General features: G+C 39.8%; 1 protein-coding gene across 1 annotated transcript in view; it reads left to right on the top strand.

The window, feature by feature from the left end:
* The window catches only part of USH2A (usherin), a gene marked incomplete at its 5' end in the record, with an annotated part of 770156 nt that overhangs the window by 317779 nt on the left and 432203 nt on the right, over positions 1-20174 (top strand). Inside the window, 2 exons of the mRNA XM_082666701.1 lie at positions 14840-14953; positions 17036-17197. Of these exons, the coding sequence (XP_082522827.1) occupies positions 14840-14953; positions 17036-17197 (276 nt within the window). The remainder of the gene's footprint in view (positions 1-14839; positions 14954-17035; positions 17198-20174) is intronic.

Genomic DNA, 20174 nt, shown 5'->3' with positions numbered 1-20174 from the left:
GAGTGTGAATTGAAAAGCCCCAAAGCCAGGCTGAGTAAGTATCAAAGTCAGAGATTTCATAGTAAAGAAAGAAGAATACTAGAAAGTGAGGGGGGAGGGGGGAGAAAGTAGAGAGCCAGAAACCTGGATTTGGTGGAGATGTGAGGAGTGTGGAGACTGGTTAGTGGCAGCTGCTTTGCCAATTAGTTGAGATAACAAGGTACCAAGAGAGAGGACAATAGAGTAGTTCATGAGTAGTTTTGCTATTGATCTTGAAAGTAATCCCCCTTTAGCATTTCTGAGGTGACATTTGTTGAGATTTTTATATTTAATTTTTGGTTGTTAGAGTGGTATTTATTTGAATGAACAATACTGATATTGGATGTATAAGACAATTTAGGTTTGTTGGTTCACATAGGGTCCTTAACCAAGTAAGTGATCATAAAATGTGTTGGTTTCTTTTCATTACATTTTTCTTCTGTTATATAATGAGCTCTTCTTTCTTCACAATTGGGTCTTTCTTTGGCTTGGAAAGTTTGCTGTTGTGTATATCATCATTACTTCTGGTAAGAAATAACAGTTTCCAATATTGTATATTTCTTCCCAGTTTGTCCTCCTCATTTTAGCAGTCCAGGACACAGCTTGCAGAGTCAAATCCATCTAGTTATGTCACTTATCAACTGTCTGATCTCAGGCAAATTTAAAAACATATCACTGTATTGGAGTTTCCTCATATATAAACTGGGGGTAAAAACCTTCTTCATGTTATGGAATTGTTGCAAAGATAAAAAAAAAAAACAATGAATTACCTCCATAGAATATTTTGCTGATAAACAGGCACATAGTAAATGTTCAATGAATTAATTGTTATCTTTATACTATTCAGTTTCTGAATTCTGGGTTTTTGCTTCATAGTTTTTTTCCTTTTTCATTTTCTGATTTTGGCAGTATTGATTCTGCTGTTTGAATCTTCTGAGATGAGTACTTAATTCTTCTACTTCAGTCTTTTTTTTAAAAATTTATTTATTGTCTTTTATTTTTGGCTGTGTTGGATCTTCGTTGCTGCACGTGGGCTTTCTCTAGTTGTGGTGAACAGGGACCCCTCTTCGTTGCGGTGTGTGGGCCTCTCACCGCGATGGCTTCTCTTGTTGTGGAGCACAGGCTATAGGCACGCAGGCTTCAGTAGTTGCAGCGTGTGGGCTCAGTAGTTGTGGCTTGCGGGCTCTAGAGTTCAGGCTCAGTAGTTGCGGTGCAGGGGCTTAGTTGCTCTGTGGCACGTGAGATCTTCCCAGAATAGGGCTCGAACCCACGTCCCCTGCATTGGCAGGCAGATTCTTAACCACTGCGCCACCAGGGAAGCCCCTCCTTGGTATTCTTATAAGGTAGTAGTTCTCAACCATGGGTGCACACTGACCCACCTGGAGAGCTTTAAAAAATATTGATGTCCAGGTCTCACCTGCAGAGTCTGATGTTTTGGTTTAGAATATAGCCTGGGTATTGGTATTTTAAAAGTGTCAGCAGGTAACTCTGTTGTACAGCCAGCATTGGGAGACACTGTTCAAACACTGATCACTGTTTGACACCAGTGATCAAGTCTCTATTTTAACCAGAAGTTCTTATGACAACTTCCACCTCCCAACTGCAACTTGCAAATACAGGACAAAAAAAAAAAAAAAAGAGAAATGCCTATATAAAAATGATGTGGGCTTCCCTGATGGTGCAGTGGTTGAGAGTCTGCCTGCCGACGCAGGGGACACCGGTTCGTGCCACGGTCCGGGAAGATCCCACATGCCGCGGAGCGGCTGGGCCCGTGAGCCATGGCCACTGAGGCTGCACGTCCAGAGCCTGTGCTCCGCAACGGGAGAGGCCACAACAGTGAGAGGCCCGCGTACTGAAAAAAAAAAAAAAATGATGAGCTATTAAAAGTAAGTAATAAAATTAGCAAAGGAAAATCACAGGACAACAAAAAATTAAGTGAAATGATTCTTGGGAAGAAGTGGGAAATTATGGTCAGACTTTGCAAAATGCAGAAGGCAAAAGAAAATAAAAAGATGAATATTAACTAAGAGAGCTGGAACACTAGAAGCGTGAGACAGAATATTTACCAATCACGAATTTGGCTACTGGAGGATTAAATGTGATAAGTCCCAGTAGCATGGAGAGTCCAAGGGTTAACAGCCCCACTCAGGTACAAATGGGCCCCTTTGGGCCACAGAGTCTGGATTCTGTGCCCTCGGAAGGCCAGGGTTCAGAGCAGGGAGTTCTTGAAAGTTCATTTCCTCAGCTGCAGCCTCAGGGTAGAAAGCCCTGCAGTTATCAGTCCAGTGTATCTTTAGACTAGTTGCAAAGGGCTCCAGTTAACTCTGCGTAGCTCCTGCTGATTTTCCCTCCAGCACTTTCAACGTCCAAAGCTGCTGCCCAGAGAGACAGTGCTGGCATTTCCCTTCAAACCCAGGGCTGCTCAGAAAGACCCCTCCCAGTCTGATTTGAAATTCTGTCAAGAATGAATGCATTCAAGAATTTGCACATATACAATTTTTTTTTATTTCTTTCTTGAAGATGCTTAAACATGTAGACTTAATTATCGGCATGATTAGTACAGCACCTGGCATAGTGCTAGGAATGTGCTTGGTACACAGAAGATATTTTCTCAGTTTTATTGTTACATTACATTGAGCTAAGCTCTAGGAGCTATATTCCTTCTTCCGGTAATGATAATCATATTTATTATTTACTATAGCTTAGCTGATGAACCAATAGTAATAATCTTTCAGATGACCCACATAAATCGAAATTTATGGAAAAAAAGAAAGACATTTTAATTTATCATGCAACTGATAATATAGCTTTTGCTGTGAAAACTGGTTCAGTCCTCATATACAGTAGACGTTCATTTTCTTCTACCTGAAACAAGTGGGTTCCATATTGAAAGTCTCTCATTTTTCTGTCTCTTCCACAGCTAGTAGTAATAATTAGTGAGTCTCAGCTCTACTGGTCATAAGGTGATTCCTGGATTGCTTATAAAATGCAGATTCTTGGGCTCCGTGCACAAGAGTCTGTGTATTTGGGCTAGGATTGAGAAATCTGCCTTTACCAAGTGTTCTAGTCCGTGCTCTTGCAGAGGTCAGTGGACCACATATTAAAAACCACTGGGGTGAGGGACGTGGCCAGGTGAGAAGGGATCATTTTCACCTGCTGGGCTTGAATTTACCCCTGCTTTGTTTGTTCCTGCCCCTTGTTCCAACAGCATTAGCTTTGTGGGCAGAACGGTGGTAGGGCAAGTGAAGAAATAGAGGCAGTGTAAGTAGGGCCTCTGACCCTTAAGGGTGGTGCTTCTGGAAGCTGCTAGTGCAAAGGAAGTGAGAATTACTTGGGATCTCTGTAAACTGCAGATTCTGATTCAGTAGGTCTGGGACTGTGGTGTGAGATTCTGCATTTCTAACAAACCCAACCCTCTCAGCCCCCAGGCCACGATGCCCATTAGAAAGGCAGAGAGTTCTCTACTTATATACAGAATGCAAAATGCCCATTAGGTCCAGAGAAGAAGGAGACCAGTGCAATTCCACGCATGCAATATAATTGTAATTAATCTCGTAGTGAAGTCTCATCTGTGTATTTCAGTTACATACATTTAACCACACACCTTGGAAGTGGGGAAGGCATGAAAAAAAAGAGTGAAAAAACTCTTAAAGTAATCTTACAGGCAAAGGATGCTATCCAATCCCGAAACTGTCGATACCTGTTAGAAGGAAAGAATGTGTGAGTAATTTTAGGGTTTCCCAACTATTGACAGAAAAGGGAAACTCTTGTTTGTAGACACCATTGGGGTGTCTACAAAAAGAATGAAGAACTGAGAGCCATAGAGAATCATTGATTCATGAAGAATTAGAGGCATACACAAAATCAAATGCACTGTACTTTATGGGCAGTATAAGGAGTTGTCAAGGGGACTTTAAATCATGAGTGATTTTTGCCTTATGCCCGACTTTGGAACTTAACCCCAACCATTAGTCCATCCATAAGTAAGATTCTACTCTTTATGTGTATGTATATGCACACATATACGTATATATTATATTTGTTATATATTATATATATGTATAATTACTATACTTGCCTGAGAAGCCTGCAGAGAGATAACTGTAATAAAAACTTCCCTGCCCTGTAATTTTTTTTCTATTCAGCTGAGAAGTCTTACTCCACAGTTGTTAAAACTGCCTATGGCTGCTCTTGGTACACCCGTTCTATTTTTTCATTAGACAGTAAGCTCCCAGAGGACAAGTATCATGTTTTCTATTTATTTTAAGCCTTGTTTAGTAACTTGCTCAAGGTAGGTAATCCATACACTTTTCTTGAAGGAACGAAGGAAGAGATAAAGAAACAAATGCAGGGTTTTGGTGCTAACCCTGTAGTTAACGTAATGTTACTATTGTCTTATCATGCTGAGTTGAGTTTTGAACTACTGGTTCTGCAGTTCTATAGTTCTCTAATTTTATGAAATAATATGCAGAACTACCACAACTTAGATATATATTTGGAACTTAACATACATATTCCCAACGGGGAAAAAAATGTTGATAGGATGAATAGAATCTAAAAATTAGTTCCAAAACTTACACCTCATAATGAAGCTCAGGGACTATATATTTGCAATTTAAAATAATGGAAGCCATGCTGCTGCAAAGCTGATAATGACACAGAGCAGAAACTATTCATTTATTAAAAACAAAACCATTATCTGCTATGTTCTGGGTTAGTGCTAGATCCTACTGTTACAATCTGCTTTTGTTTTTTCCTGATTTTTAAAATTAATGGTAAAATATACGTAACAAGCAGTACTTTCTCTAAAGTACAATATTATATTAAAAATGAGTGTTTTATGGGGCAAAAACAGTAGAGATAAGTTTTTCATTTTTTATTATTTTTTTCTTGAGAGACAGAGAACCCCAAATAACAGTGACTTCAACAAAATTAAGTTTTTCTCTCTCTGATAATAGGTGTTCACAGTTGGTCAATGTAGGGGTGGGTGTTCACAGTGCCAGGGATCCACACTCTTCATCGTTTTGCTATGCTATCCTTAGAGACAAGACTTCTGCCTCATGGTCCAAAATGGCTGCTGGAGCATCAGCCATCTAGTTTGGTTTCCGTTCAGCAGGAAGGTGGAATGGTTGAACAAGGATGTACACATTCACTTTAATGACATATTTTGGAAGTTATTCCTCCACCTTTGGTTACATTCTGTGGTTAGAACTTAGCCACATGGCTATACCTAGCTACACAGATTGCTGGAAATGTACTTATTCAAAGTGGCCATTTGTCCAGCTAAAAGGGTCTTTTTATTTTACTGTGGAGGAAGAGAATATACAATGAGAGGGCATTTAGTGGTCTCTGTCACAACAGGCAAACATCAGAGGTAAATTTGAAAAATTCATTTTGATGGTGTTGTTAAAAGATGAATTTTGAGGAAGTCTCTGCTATTTTTCACAGTACCCCATAGATTAATATTCCGTATTTGTGGTTTATTACAAACTATTTCTTTAAATATAAATCTTGAAAGAAATTGGTCTGAAAAAATTCACAGGACAAAAATATGGCCTATGACATAAATAGTAAAGATAGAAATGATGTCATGTTCCTGCTTAGCTAATGTGTAAGAATTTCATCAGGTAATGCACTGTTGATGAGTTAATAGCTTTGTCTAACTCTCCTGAATATATAATGTGCCTGAACTCCTGGTGCATTGTGAGAGCTTCAGATGGGGCTTTTTACAAGTTCCTCATTTTATTTTATGCAGTAAGAATTCGCGGTGCAGGATTTGGATTTCTTTTTGGTAACATGTTGTGTGATGGTTAAAAATGATGGTAATACATCAATTTTGCTGTAGTGTAGTAATCAACTGGGTATGTTGGCCATGCTATAGTGTTGGGTATAAATACTTAAGGGTTACTACTCACATTTGATAAAGAAAGGGAACAGTCACCTCAAGTTTTCTGTTTTCTAACTTTTATGACCATTTTATACTTGTATTGTATCTATATGTGGAACTAATCGAAAACATATATATATATATATAAAGTGTTATATATATATAAAGTTTTTGATTAGTTCCAAATATATATACATATAAAGTGTTATACTCAGTAACACACAGAAGCACATATACCCTGATGTAGAGTTTCTTATGAATCAGTTGTTTTTGTAAGGGAATACTATAGGCATATACACTCACTCATTTGGAGGGATAAGCATTTTACTTTCTGTTTGTATACAGTAGGTTTTAGTAATAACTTTGAACCTATTAACACGTTTTCAGATATATTTAAATCAAGTATTTAGTATAAAAGTGTGCTATTATTTTTAGTAATATTTATTCAACACGCCTTCTTTCTTCTTCCAGAACTGGGGCTTAGGTCTAGTAAGCAGATCAGTGATCTTGGAGTCAGAAGATATAGGTTCTGACCTTGGCTCTGCTGTGGACTTGAGTGACCTTTACACTCTGCCCAACGGCAGCCCCCTCTGTACAAGGGGCTCATCCTATCGGAGGCTTTCAGCAGGGGACCTAGGACACTGGTCAATAAGGGATGACTTTCCCTTCTCATTTATTTTTCTTTTCCTCCTGTCTCCTTGCCTGACTCCCTGCTTAGTCAAGTCTGATATTCTCTGGGAGAGTTCTAATGATGTCAGTGACGGCCCTTTATGCTCCATAAAGAGTTCCCATGAGTGGGTGGCTTCAAATCAATTGCAGAATTAGAAGGAAAATGACAGAGACTCTGTAGTTCTTACCAACCATGAAGGCATTGATGAAAAATGTGAGGTTAGCTATAAGCCTACTGAGAGAATCTTAACTGGATAATGCTTTGAGTTCAATTAAAATCACTGTTTCAACCATTCTCTAAGACTGGGATTAGACCCTATATTTTATTTTAAAAAATGAAAGAATAAACCATTTTGTTTTTCCCATTTGTAAACATTGAAATCCATTTAGTCTTTGATCCAAGGTGTTCCCTAGTACTAGAAATTTTAAGTAAGGTCAGAAAATCCATTTGCAGGAAATTATATGTAAAACATCAGTTTTAGTTTCCAAAGGGTTACGTTAGGTTTGGGGTAAGCTCATTTGCTGTTCTACCTTTTGATTAAAATGAAAATTGACTTTCATTTTATAAATCCTAGAGATCCTTATTTTTATTTAAACTATTACCCCCAAAGACAACAACAACAAATGCCACTTTCCTAGGCTACTAAGAACCAGAGGAGAAACATCCTGGGTGCGTTTCCAGATGTCTGTTAGACCTTTGAATTTTCATCCATATTTAACAAATGCCATTATACAGTTTCATGAGGTTACTGTGTCACAGTGCCTGTGTTAGAACTTTATTTTCAGAGGTTCCTTTAAATGGGCAGAAATCACGGCATGTTGGATTGATTTAGTCTCTTTCATCCATCCACTGGGTTAGTTTGTGGCTCAAAACTCTTTCTGAGATGTAGGACACTTAAAATTTAGGATTTCTCAGCACTGCAGCAGAATCGTAAGCCAGAAAAGTCCCCTTCTCTTCAGCTCTCCTTCCCCTGGCTGGCTTTCTGTTAAAAGTGGGTTCTTCTACTGTGTCCCTAGGTAGCAGTCTCAGCTCTGCCTGTGTGGGATCCCTTACCAGATGGCCCTCTTAATAAATGCCTTGCTTTTCCCCACCCTCACTTTCTTGATCCAAATGTGAAATGCCAGCAAATAAATAAGAACATTGTACTCTGATGAGTTCTCTTGAGACGGAGGAAAGCCCTGGGGAGGGGAAGCTAGAGACTGCTTTTCTTTTTGCTGGACAGCTCCTAATTACTGGCCAGTAGGTAGAAGACACCGTTTAGACAATAGAGAATTTAAAGGTAAAGAGAGAGAGAGAGAGAGAACAAATTCTCCATCTTATTCCAAATGCCTTTGCTAACAGGAAAGTACACTTGGATTGTTGAGGTCCGTTTGAAATATTCTGCGTGATCTTTGCACGGGGACCACAGACTTTGGACTCGGGGTAGGTGATGGCTGTGTGCGGATTTCACCGCCAGACTCAGAGTGCAACAGAAATGGGTGGGTAATGAGAGCAGAGCAGCCAGTTCTTTAATTGAATTAAAAGCTGGGTGACATCAATGCAGACACCTGTCCAATTACAGACAGGCCAAGGTGTTTACCGTTGCTGTACAAGCGGTTCGAAGATGACAGAAATCTTTCCGCCCACAGATTAACATAATGAAGGAGAACAGATTACAGTGGATGCCAGCCAAACACCTAGGTTGGCAGCTGAGGGTGGGGTGGAGGAGGGGGCAGGAGTGTGCTCAAGGATGTAAATAGACACAGAGTCACTTTTTCTTCTCCAAAACGTGTTGGGCTTTGAAAAGGATGCCATTTTGTCTTGTGTCTCAGGCTCGGTTTCCAGGCCGAGCATTTATACTTGTCTGCATTGAGTCAGAGTTAATCATAAAAATCTCAGTGTCAAAGCCGACTCCTCTGTTGTGTCCCTGCATCTCAGCATACAGTTTCATTAGAGGCACAAAAGCTTGCACAGCTGGTGTCAGCTCCACAATGATTTTCTCTTAGGTAGTCAGGCCACCTCCAATTATTAATATTTCTCTTCCGCTCCTTTGAAACTCGAGGTTAGAGCACGGGAAACCAAGTGTTGGAAATAATCATCTATCAGTCAAAAGAAACAGTGTCTGTTCCTTTGCTAGCTCCCTGGAAAGGGGAGGACGGGAGTGAGCATCTCTTATCGTGAGGCAGACAGCTGAGTGAGCTAAGAGGATGAAAGGTCTTTATGTTTTGGGCAAACATCAAGGGTCCACCTTTGGTAAACCATCGTAATAACTGCTGGAAAATAGGACAAGTAAAGAAGCAAAAGGTCATACCCTCTGCATTCAAGGAGCTCCCAAAATCGTTGCGAGGGACTTTAAACGGCGCGATTCTCGAGGAGAAGGCTCTTCCCCTCTGCTAGGCAGAAATCCTCAGAGCACACAGTTTGGAACCTAACGCACTAGGGCTCTTCGATTTCCTCCTGTGATGTGCTGCCACCCCTTAAATCACGTTCCTGCCCCTGCTCTTTCGGCTTGGGCTTTCTGCACCCGCCGAGGTCCACAGGACTGCAATTCAAAGGGACTATACTCACTTTACTTCAAACTCCCTTGGTGTGGCCCATCAGGATTTCTCAATGTTAAGCATTAATGCAAAATGCATTATCGCTTAGCAGTGAGAGTTCTGGTCGGGCTGGTGCCAATGATTTTAATCCGGATACCAACACTCCTGTGTTTCATGGGATCCTAACACTTTTAAGACATCAATAATGCTTCCTTTATGCTTATGGAATGTTTTTTCAGCTCACCCTCTTCCATTATCAAAAGAGACTGGCAGGTTTCCTGACATGGTTGGGACCATTTTCTGATTTCACAGAGTTTTGCGGCTGAAAGGGAATTGGAGAGGTCATCTGGCCTGCCTCGAGGTAGGAACGGTCTCAAATTCAAAGGGTAAAAAGACTCCTCTGTGATGTCTGCCAGAGAAAAGGGGCTCATATCCAAACCAATCTTAAAAGTTTTCACTTCTTTATTTTAAACATCCTAAGGATCATCAAGGAGACGACCCCATTTTACCTTATTGGGTTTTCTGTGGACACAGGATACAGTGTATGTGCCATATTTTTCTCTCTGGGATTCCTTTATAAATATGTCACTCTGTACGTTTTTCAGTATTCTTTTAAGTAGAATACTGAAATATACTTTCAATGATTATCCCTTTTTTCTCTTTGCCTTTAATTAGATATAGATCCCCTATCATCTTGGACTGGAAGCCATGGAGCTTATAAATGCCCTTGTCCACTTGACATGTATGCAAGCATTTTGCTTTATGTATTTAATGTGTGTATTATCGTTATCATTAGGGTCCTTCTAGCTCTAATATTTTCTTAGATTAGAAACCTTGTAAAGATCAGCTGTGGTCTATAGCACCTTTCCCAGAAGCATATAGAAGGAAAGTTGATAAATAACTGTTTGGTACTGATATGCCGTCATAGTAGTACCACTTTTTCTTCTGGAGAGTATATAATCTAAGTCTGACTCTGACACTTAAAGGAAGACCATTTGGCCAATCACTCAATGGTCTCTAGGGATCTATCCAAGAAAGAAAGGCTACCTTGCCTAGTCTTGGGGAGAATATGTTTATTTTTTGGTAATAGCAGAACTTTTTATAAGCATTAACTTTAATCCATCCTGGTAAACGCTCCATACTGAGAAGCAAAAGAGAGAAACCGCATGTCTCAGGCAATAGGATGACTTGATCGTTATGCTGATTTAGTGAGGACCACCTGGTTGACCAGCCCCTTCTACCCCAACCTCAGTGTAACCTGACAAGAGGAGAGAAAATGCTCAATCATTACACTGCTCTTCTTGCTGAAGTCGATGATACTAACCCGTATTTAGGGGAAATTATTCCGATGGTTTGACAAACTTTGTCTCTGAGACACAACATTATAAGCAAGATCCCCACTGCACATAGGAAAGAAAGGCCACCTCAGACTCAGAAAGTACGGCACGTTGTTTGAAAATGTGACTTACAAACCACCCCAAACTTTCTACCTGCGATTCGAAGTTGGCAAGAGCCCAAACATCAGCTTTTTCTTCTCCTCCTTTTCTGTTTTCTATTTTGCAGCTCTCATTTCTCAGTGTTTATTATTATTGTTTCACCTGCCTGGAGATAGGAAATGTGAGCACTTTGATAAATGGCCTGAAAGATGATCCGGTTTCTCTCCAGCATCTTTCTTTCAGAATATTGGGATTTTTCTATGAAATACAATTTGGTAAACTTCTCTACCAAAGCACAAACTGAAGAATGCAAGTTTGCTGAGAAGAATATTGCCTGTTTTTTAAGGTCCTTAAGGTTAAGGGGGGAAGAAATTAGCAAAGGAGTTTCATGAGAAACCTATACACACAAAGTGCCTCATTTAATGAAGGCAAGAAAGGTTAAACACCAAAGACCGTTTAGTGAACGTGAACTCAGTATCTGGGTTGACATGATCCTTCTTAAAGTCTCCACTAATAACCTTCTTGTTAAGTTGGTATAATAGTCACAATTCCAACATTGCACTTCAGCTATGATTTGGAAAGAAAGAATGTCTCAGGGAAGGTATTTTGTAACACAGTGGAACTGCTTTTTATGTTTCCCAATGATAATTATCTGGATGTATGACGCACCTTCATGCTAAAGATTGCAGAGCATCAAACTGTATACAGCCACTGTGCCTTTTGTGACACAATATATCTGTGCCCCAGCTAGGTCAGGGCCACCTATGAGAGGCAATGCCACCTAGGTTTTTAGGTGATGAACAAAGGAAACATTTCATGTCCCAACATATTTTCCTTGCTCACTGTAGGATTAAAAATTTTATTTTCTGGGGGCCGATTCATTACTTGTTAGTATGGCATTATACTAATTCAGACATGCAACTCATCTTATTTAGACTTGCAGTATTGACAGATTTGAACTTGGCGATAGGAAAGACGTGACAAATGCCAAAGATTTTCAGAGGATAAAATGGCTGGGATATATCTCACAAGGACATGTTAGTTTTGAACCCGGAATTTAGGGATCATGACGGAGGTATTAAGAAATGGGAAAAATGGTAGTAGTGTGTATATGTTAATCCCAGTCTCCTAATTTATCCCTCCCTCCGCTTCACCTCTGGTAGCCATAAGTTTGTTTTCTACATCTGTGACTCTATTTCTGTTTTGAAAATAAGTTCATTTGTACCATTTTCTAGATCCCACGTATAAGTGATACCATGTGATATTACTCTTTTTCCGTCTGAGTGACTTCACTTAATATGATAATCTCTAGGTCCATCCATGATTAACATATACACACTACTATGTATAAAATAGATAACTAGTAAGGACCTACTGTATAACAAAGGGAACTCTACTCAATATTCTGTAATAACCTATATGGGAAAAGAATCTAAAACAGAATAGATATGTGTATATGGATAACTGATTCACTTTGCTGTATACCTGAAACTAACATTATATATCAACTCTACTCCAATAAAAATTGAAAAAAAAAAAAGAAATAGGAAGAGGGAAGTTTGCAAAGTAGTTTTGACTGTTGGGTCTGGATTGGGTCAGGTTGAGAGTGAAATGCTAGCTGAACATCCACATGGGATACACGGCCTGCAGGTAGAAATGCAGAACCAGAGCTTGGAGGAGAGATGTGAAGTCTGCAGATATAAATGAGAGATGAGGCTTGAGGAACTAATGAAGGCAAATGTTTAGAAGAAGTGAACTAACAAAGGCAAGTGTTCAGAAGAAGAAAGAAGCCTGAGGACCCGACCTTGTTAAAAAAAAAAAAAAATTTAAGGGACTGTGAAAGGAAGATGAGTTGGTCAAGAAAAGCAAGGAGCCCTCAGTAATTTAGGAGGACTCTTTGGGAAAATTCTGTGGCCTAGACGGCAGCTGAACAAGGCAAAATCCAGGAAGTAGAGGAGAATAAGGACCGTGGAAGGGGTACTTGGTCTGGTGTGTAAGGGATCACTAGCGATCTTGACAAGATAAAAATCAACATTTAATAGTACAGTGCAGGCAGAAACTGAGTTGGAATGGTAGCATAGCTTGGGCTCCCAAGGCTCTGTGCTAGAGTTCTCCCCTTACACAGCTCTGCGTTGAGCATGTTATCGTCCCAAACTCATTTAATCTTGATAGTAACACTTCGAGGTGAATACGGTAGTATTCCCATCTCATATCCCCATGATACTATATTATCCCTGTGAGGCCTCTTCTTCGAGATAGATAACGATCATTATCTGTTTACAGATGAGGAAACTAAGGCACAGAGGTCTGAGCAACTTGCCCAGACCCATACTACAAATCAGTAGTAGAATTGGCATCTGCACCCGAGCAATCTGGCGCGAGCATCTTTGCTCTTAACCACGACATCACTACATGATGAAGATGCATATGTGATGCCGTAAGCTCTCCTTTAAGACTTTTAGTGGAAGGAGAAATAACCTCTTTTTAAAAAGTGAGCTCAGAATGTGGGTCATGATCTGGGAGATTCAAGAGGAAATGACAGTCACAGTGGCAGGAGTGAGGGAAAGCAGAAGGTGACAACGTGAAGGTGTTTTGAAATTAGAGCTGCATTTGGCATGAGATGGTCCAACGTGTATGTGTGTTAGTTCATTGGCTTGCTGTCTTCTTTGGCCGCGGGCTAAGAGGCTGGTGCCAAGTGCAGCCGAGAGGGTTGGGTAGCCCAGGGGGATGCTTGGGGGAGCTGCTAGAATAGAGACTTGCAGGCAACACTGGGAACTGAGGGCAAGTGAGAAGGGCCAAAGCAAACAAGGGCTGTGGTCTTTGCTTCATCCTGATCTTTGCTCTTTTAATATTTTATCCTTTCTCCTGGGGAAAGGGAATAGGCAAACATGTATTTTAAAATTTGTTGTTGAATGATGCAAGCTGTCATCAATGCCAGTTCATTAAAACAATCAAGGTTTACTCGATAAAGGGATACTACGAGTAAGACCATCTTTTTATAAAAACGATGACAGTCTATGTGATTAGGGATTAAAACAGTTCTAAAACCTGCAACAGAAAACAATGGTGAGCAAATACACAAATTATATTTTTGATACTTCTTTAATTCATGGGATTAACTAAATAAAGAGCCTCTGCCTTGATTATAAACACCAGTAAACAAAATGTGTTTTAGTTTCTGCAGGCACCTTAAATTGCGGAACAAATCTTACATATCCACCACCAAGTCAGGTTAATTCAACACTTCTGTGGGCAGTGCTTCTGTTTAAGACAGGTGTCTTAATTAAACAAACTAATAATTTTGCAAGAAGTACAAAAGCATAATTATTTAATTGGCTAATTGTTCAACTATGTTGATTTGCATATTTGTTAGCTGCAACGTGAATAAATAGTTTGTATGCGTGTACCCTACCGTTAAAATAATGAAGTAACTCTTGGGAGTAGCATCTCCTAATGTGTGTTAATAGATGTCGCATAAGAAGGACTCTCTAGTTAAATAAGGTTGAAAAATGTGAGGTAAAAGAAAGTGAGATAGTTTTGTTTCTGCAGGAGGTCTAGTATCCTGAAATGGGATGATGGCCGTCTTCACTATCAGGTACACTGGGCTCTGCTTTACGAACGACATGTGGAATCCCCCATTTCTACCGGGGAAACATCTCAGGGGCATTAGCGTCCGAGAAGCACATTTGGGAAAATGCTATTTAGAGCTGTCTTAACAATAAGCAGGTCTCTCTCTTTTTTGTTTTTTAAATTTTTATTGGAGTATAGCTGCTTTACAATGTTGTGTTAGTTTCTACTGTGCAGTAAAGTGAATCAGCCATACCTATCCATATATCCCCTCTTTTTTTGGATTTCCTTCCCACTTAGGTCACCACAGAGCACTGAGTAAAGTTCTGTGCTATACAGTAGGTTCTCATTAGTTATCTATTTTATACATAGTATCAATAGTGTATATATGTCAATCCCAATCTCCCAATTCCTCCCACCCGCCACCTTTCCCCCTTGGTATCCATATGTTTGTTCTCTACGTCTGTGTCTCTATTTCTGCTTTGTAAATAAGATCGTCTATACCAGTTTTTTCAGATTCCACATATATGTGTTAATAGACGATATCTGTTTCTTTCTAAATTTTTTCTTGCTAGTCACACCATTCTGCAATCAACACACAGGCAGGAAAATGAATTAAAGGAGCATATGTTTTTGTTTTCTACATCTCTGTGTCTCTACCCCCCTTTCTCACACACACACACAATACTCTGTATAGCTTCTTCTGGTAAACATGCAAACCTCTTTTTGTCCCCTTTTATTACAGGCATATTGACAGGCTTGCTACCCTTCAAAAACTATGCAGTAACCCTAGCTGCTTGCACTTTGGCTGGCTGTACCGAGAGCTCGCACGCACTGAACGTCTCTACTCCACAAGAAGGTAAAGTAATTTCAAAGGTCTTGACTTCCACATTTCAGTCATGAATAATAAAATAGGAGAAGAGCTAAATGCTGCAAGGCCATTTGCTACAAAACCCCAACCTAATTTGATGACAAAGTGCATTGCCAGGCCATAATTGCTCCATTTTTTGGGGGGGAGCGAAAATGAATCAAACTCCATACCCTTTAATGACATGCATCTTTAATAGCTGTAATGCAGATTAATGGGCTTTTTAATTGCTGTTACATTGTTCATGCAAGAGCCTTGTCATTAATATGAAGCCTCTGAAAGATTAATGAAAGCTTCCTCATTTTACTATGGCTCAGAAGTAAATCTAGAGACAGTCTGACTAAAAAGAATTGATTGTATGGCACAGTATGAAATTGAGAATCCAACGGTTGATTTCCATGGTCTCTTTTAACTGCTAAACCCCAGCGTGAGCAACAATTATTTCAGTGTGATGGAACCTCCAAACGCCGATCGAGGCATTATTAATCACGACCTGCTTCCTTCCGCCTCAAGTCGCACTTTTGTTGTACCTGGAACTTACAAACTGTTGGCATAAATGAATGTTTCAGAAAGCATACATTTAGGAAGGCAGTGGGAAAGAGAAAATATTTTAGCACTCTAAAGCGAAAGCTTTGCTTGAGCGTCAGAATGCATCTCTTCAAGAAATAACAGCTCTCAAAACATTTAAAGCGTTGTCACTTCGTATTTCTCCCTCCTGGATGAGAGGCATTAACATATTTCTCTTACTGTCTAGTTGTAAAGTGATTCAGGAGACTTAAAACCTTGATCTTTAGGGAAAAAGAGTCTGCCAGTCTCTTTCTTTTTCACTATCCCTCCACCCGCCCTTACCCACTTCCTCTTCTTCCCCCTCTTCCCCCTTCCTTCTTTTAAATCCTTAAAGCAAGTACCACTCGCACAGAAAATGTGTAAAGAAAGACAATGGAGGCACTCCCCTGGCAGTTCAGTGGTTAACACTCCGCGCTCCCAGTGCAGGGGGCACAGGTTCTATCCCTGATCAGGGAACTAAGATCCCGCATGCCACACCAGGTGGCCAAAAAAAAAAAAAAAGAAGACAATGGGGCTCATCTGATGAAACCAGGACAGAAAACAAGAGTTTGTAAACTCCTTCTTGTGACAATTTGTTCTTCATGCCTTGCACCTGACCTCACCAGACCACCCTCACCTGGGCTACAGCATTGGTGACCCATCTTCCGTGTTTTCTCAATGTTCTCTCCATCTTTCTTATTGTGTCTTTGCTTCTGCTGAGGCATATATCATTATTCCCTTTTCCAGTTACTTCCACCAACTTCCATATGGCACAGATTGTCCTATATCTCACTCTTTTCTCCCCTCTGTCCATGTCTTGCCTGGTACCCTTCAAACCTACTTCACAGCTCAACCCCAGAGGGATTCCTGCTCATTCAGTTCACCATTTTCTTTCCATTATTTCAGGATTTCCCAATTTCTAGTTTTTCCTTAAATTTATTACTAATTTACTGAACGATAGGTATGTTTAGGATCAATTTCTAAAAGTTTTTTTAGTTCCTGTGACTCCAGTTCATTGACCATTACAGAAAATGAACAGGCCCCCTTTACTAAAAAAAACCCTCACATACGTTGTAATTTTCATACGTAATTAATTCTGTATCTTCTGGCTATTTCTATGGCTACATATAGGTCTTTTTATATCGATTATGAACCGTTCTCCCTAGCATTGCCTATCTTAGATCAAAAGCTCCTCAAGGGTAGGGATTCTGTCTAATTTGCTTTAAAAGGCACAGCCCAAGTAGGGATTATGGGTTAATAATACTTGCGATGAAGTAACACAAGCATCAGTAAAGTGAACCAGTGTAATACTCCCCGTCCATCATTGAGGCAAGTTCTCATAAATTCAGGACAGGTATTTAGTACTGTTCCTAAAGCAATTACTGACAAGCTGCCCACGAATCAGGAACATTTCCATGCATGGGATTTCTGGCTTATTCCATGATTTATTGGTTTGGGTGTGAAAAGTTTGAATTAGAAAAGTAAACTAAAATTAGACTCTATATATCTTTTTAATTTTTCCCACAGCACCACAAGAGGTTCAGCCACCAGTAGCCAAATCCCTTCCCAATTCTTTGTTACTCTCCTGGAATCCACCCAAAAAGGCAAATGGTATTATAACTCAGTACTCCTTATATATGGATGGGATACTAATCTATGCAGGCAATGGAGAGAACTACACAGTCACAGGTAAGACTTCTATAGGTATCAGTAAATAGTTATAGTCTATATTAAAGACTATATATTAGTATATATTATATATACTTACAAATTAATATATATATTTCAGTATATATATTATATATTATATAGTATATATATTATATATATAGTATATATATAATATATATATTATATATACATATATATATATAAAAAATAGTTATCTGAGAATGCAGTTTCGAAAGTTGGGTTACTTAGTTTTGTCTCCTGTTAAATCATTAGAATTCCATGACTTTTGTGGTTACATTACACTTACAGTGAAGTCAAAGCTGGAAAAATGGAAAAGGGCTCACGCTAGCTCCCTTCCCCCTCCCCCAAGTCTGTCTTACTGCATGTTCTCTACCATTGTCCCACCACTCCTTACCTGAATCCTTCTACTAATATACCTTTGCCCAGATGCAGAGGGGGGTTTGGAAATGTATAATATCAACACAGACAGCTCAGCTTATGACTCCTCTGCCTCTAACTGATCACAAGATTGAAGCTGGGACCCAGTGTGCTCCCCAGCCGTGCTCACAGTACAGTGATGTCATTTCAATTCAGTTGATGTCATGTCAATCCAATTGAGGCGATGATGTCATTTCAAACAAATGCCACTGGCACATGAATTAACCACTTTAAAATCCTCATGAATGTGGAATAAGCTTAAGACTCAGAAGTGTGACTCAGTGTGGTTTGAATTTGAGACCATTTGGGAAGAAACATAGGATATCTGCCTAGATCATATTATAAAGTGTGATGACACTTAAGAAAAGTGAATTGTTGGAAACCTTGTGAAACACGAGGCCTGTATTATGTACGTTGTCTGGTGCCTGAATGGTGTTTACATTTGTATGGTAATAGTGGTTATATATTTTATGATATTTTAGATATTATATGTGACTATTAGGTGAGACATCATTAATCAAATATTGATTGATGAAAAACTGAGGCCTTAGAGAGTTTAAATTCTGCATGAAAAGTCATAACAGGTTAGCGTCAGAGACAGGATTAATTGTTTATGTATTCACTCCTTCACATTAATGCCAGGTACTAAGGTTGTAACAGAGAACCAGCCAGACACCGCCTCCCCTCAGCCCCTTGATGCTCATGATTTCATGGCAACACATAAAGATGCAGGAATGAGGCATATTGGCACAGGGCTATGGCATTCATCTAATTGAGTTCTCTGAATTTATATTTTTTGTATCCTCTCTAGTCTGAGAGGCTTCAAAGCACAAGAACTATTACTTCTGTATTTCATTCATCATGGTTGGATAGAATTCTGTAATACTTGTAATACTTATTCAGTGAGGTAGGTGTTATCGTTACCCCCATTTTACAAATGAGGAAATTGAGGCACAGAAAGGTTAAGCAACTTCCTTCAGGCCACACAGCCTGTGAGAGGTAGACTTTGATACCATCTCAAGTATTCTGACTAATGATGAGTATGCGGTCTTAAAACAAGTTATTTAACTTCTGAGACTTAGTTTCTGAAACAGTAAAATAGAACTAACTGCAATTTTCAGGATTTTGAAGGGAACTAGAACTAGAAAAACACCTAGCATGTTCTTAGTAAACTTAGTAGAGAGAACTAAACTAAAAAATAAATACTAAAACTAAAAATAGATTACCCCTTGGGCTTCCCTGGTGGCGCAGTGGTTGAGAGTCCGCCTGCCAATGCAGGGGACACGGGTTCATGCCCCGGTCCGGGAAGATCCCACATGCCGCAGAGCAGCTGGGCCCGTGAGCCATGGCCACTGAGCCTGCGCGTCCAGAGCCTATGCTCCGCAACGGGAGAGGCCACAGCAGTGAGAGGCCCGCGTACCACCCCTCTCGCCCAAAAAAAAAGTGTGGACCTTGAAGATTTCCAAAATGTGCAGAATGCCCCATGAGGTGACACTCCAAAGCCAGAAAAAGAACAGGGTGGGGAGGAGAGGAGGCTAGAATTCACACTGATTTCTCATGCCACCTCAAAAATGAAACTAATTCTGTATTCCATTGACTCAAATCCTTAACAGACCCATGTGACTATAGTATCTGCATTGAAAGATCATGGCAAATGTTAGCATAGTATAAGAGATGCCCCAAATACAATATAAAGAAAGTGGAATATTTTTATAGAGTCCTTAACCATCTTCTCTAACTACAGTGATAATGGTTTCTTAGGTGGTGTTTATCCTTCAGGTAGATTTTTAAAGATTATTTCTCTGATAAGACTCATAACATTTTTTCCTATGTCCTCCTTGGCATCTCAAAGGCAACTATACTTCTTGTTGCTTTTATCTCCAAATGGCAGCAGATATGAAGTACAGAAGGAATACAGTATTGGTCACTAAGGAGAGGAGCTAAGCCAAAAACGTTACGATGGGGTTCAGAGTTGTACATGATGATTCAAGTGTCATAGCCAGCATAGCTGAGGCCCAGAGATGCCAAGAAATCCTAGTCGGTAATTGGAAAAACTGATTCCAATCTGGGTCTCTCTGGCCTCAAAGTCCACACATTTCATCTCTACACATGCTATTTATTGAACACATTTTATTATTCCTCACAACAACTCTGAAAGGGATATGGAAGCTTGATTACAAACCCCAGAGCACCTACGTTAATCTTCTAGGGCTGCCATACCCAAATACCACAGACTGGATGGCTTAAACAACGGAAATTTATTTCTCATAGTTCTGGAGGCTAGAAGTCCAAGATCAAGGTGTTGGCAGGTTTGGTTTCTCTTGGGGCCTCTCTCCTTGACTTGCAGACAGCCACTTTCTCCCTGCATCCTCACATGGTGTTTCTTATGTGTACACCCCTGCTGTCTCTTCCTCTTCCTTTAGGGGCATCAGAACCATTGGATTAGGGCCCTATCCCTGTAACCTCAGTTAACCTTCATCACCTCTTTAAAAGCCCTATCTCTGTAAATCAACTATACTCCAGTATAAAATAAAAATTGAATTTAAAAAAAGCCCTA

This window comes from Grampus griseus, assembly GCF_964374135.1.
Source record: "Grampus griseus genome assembly, chromosome: 1".
NCBI classification, from domain to species: Eukaryota; Metazoa; Chordata; class Mammalia; order Artiodactyla; family Delphinidae; genus Grampus; species Grampus griseus.
This window is presented reverse-complemented; position numbering and strand designations above follow the sequence as displayed.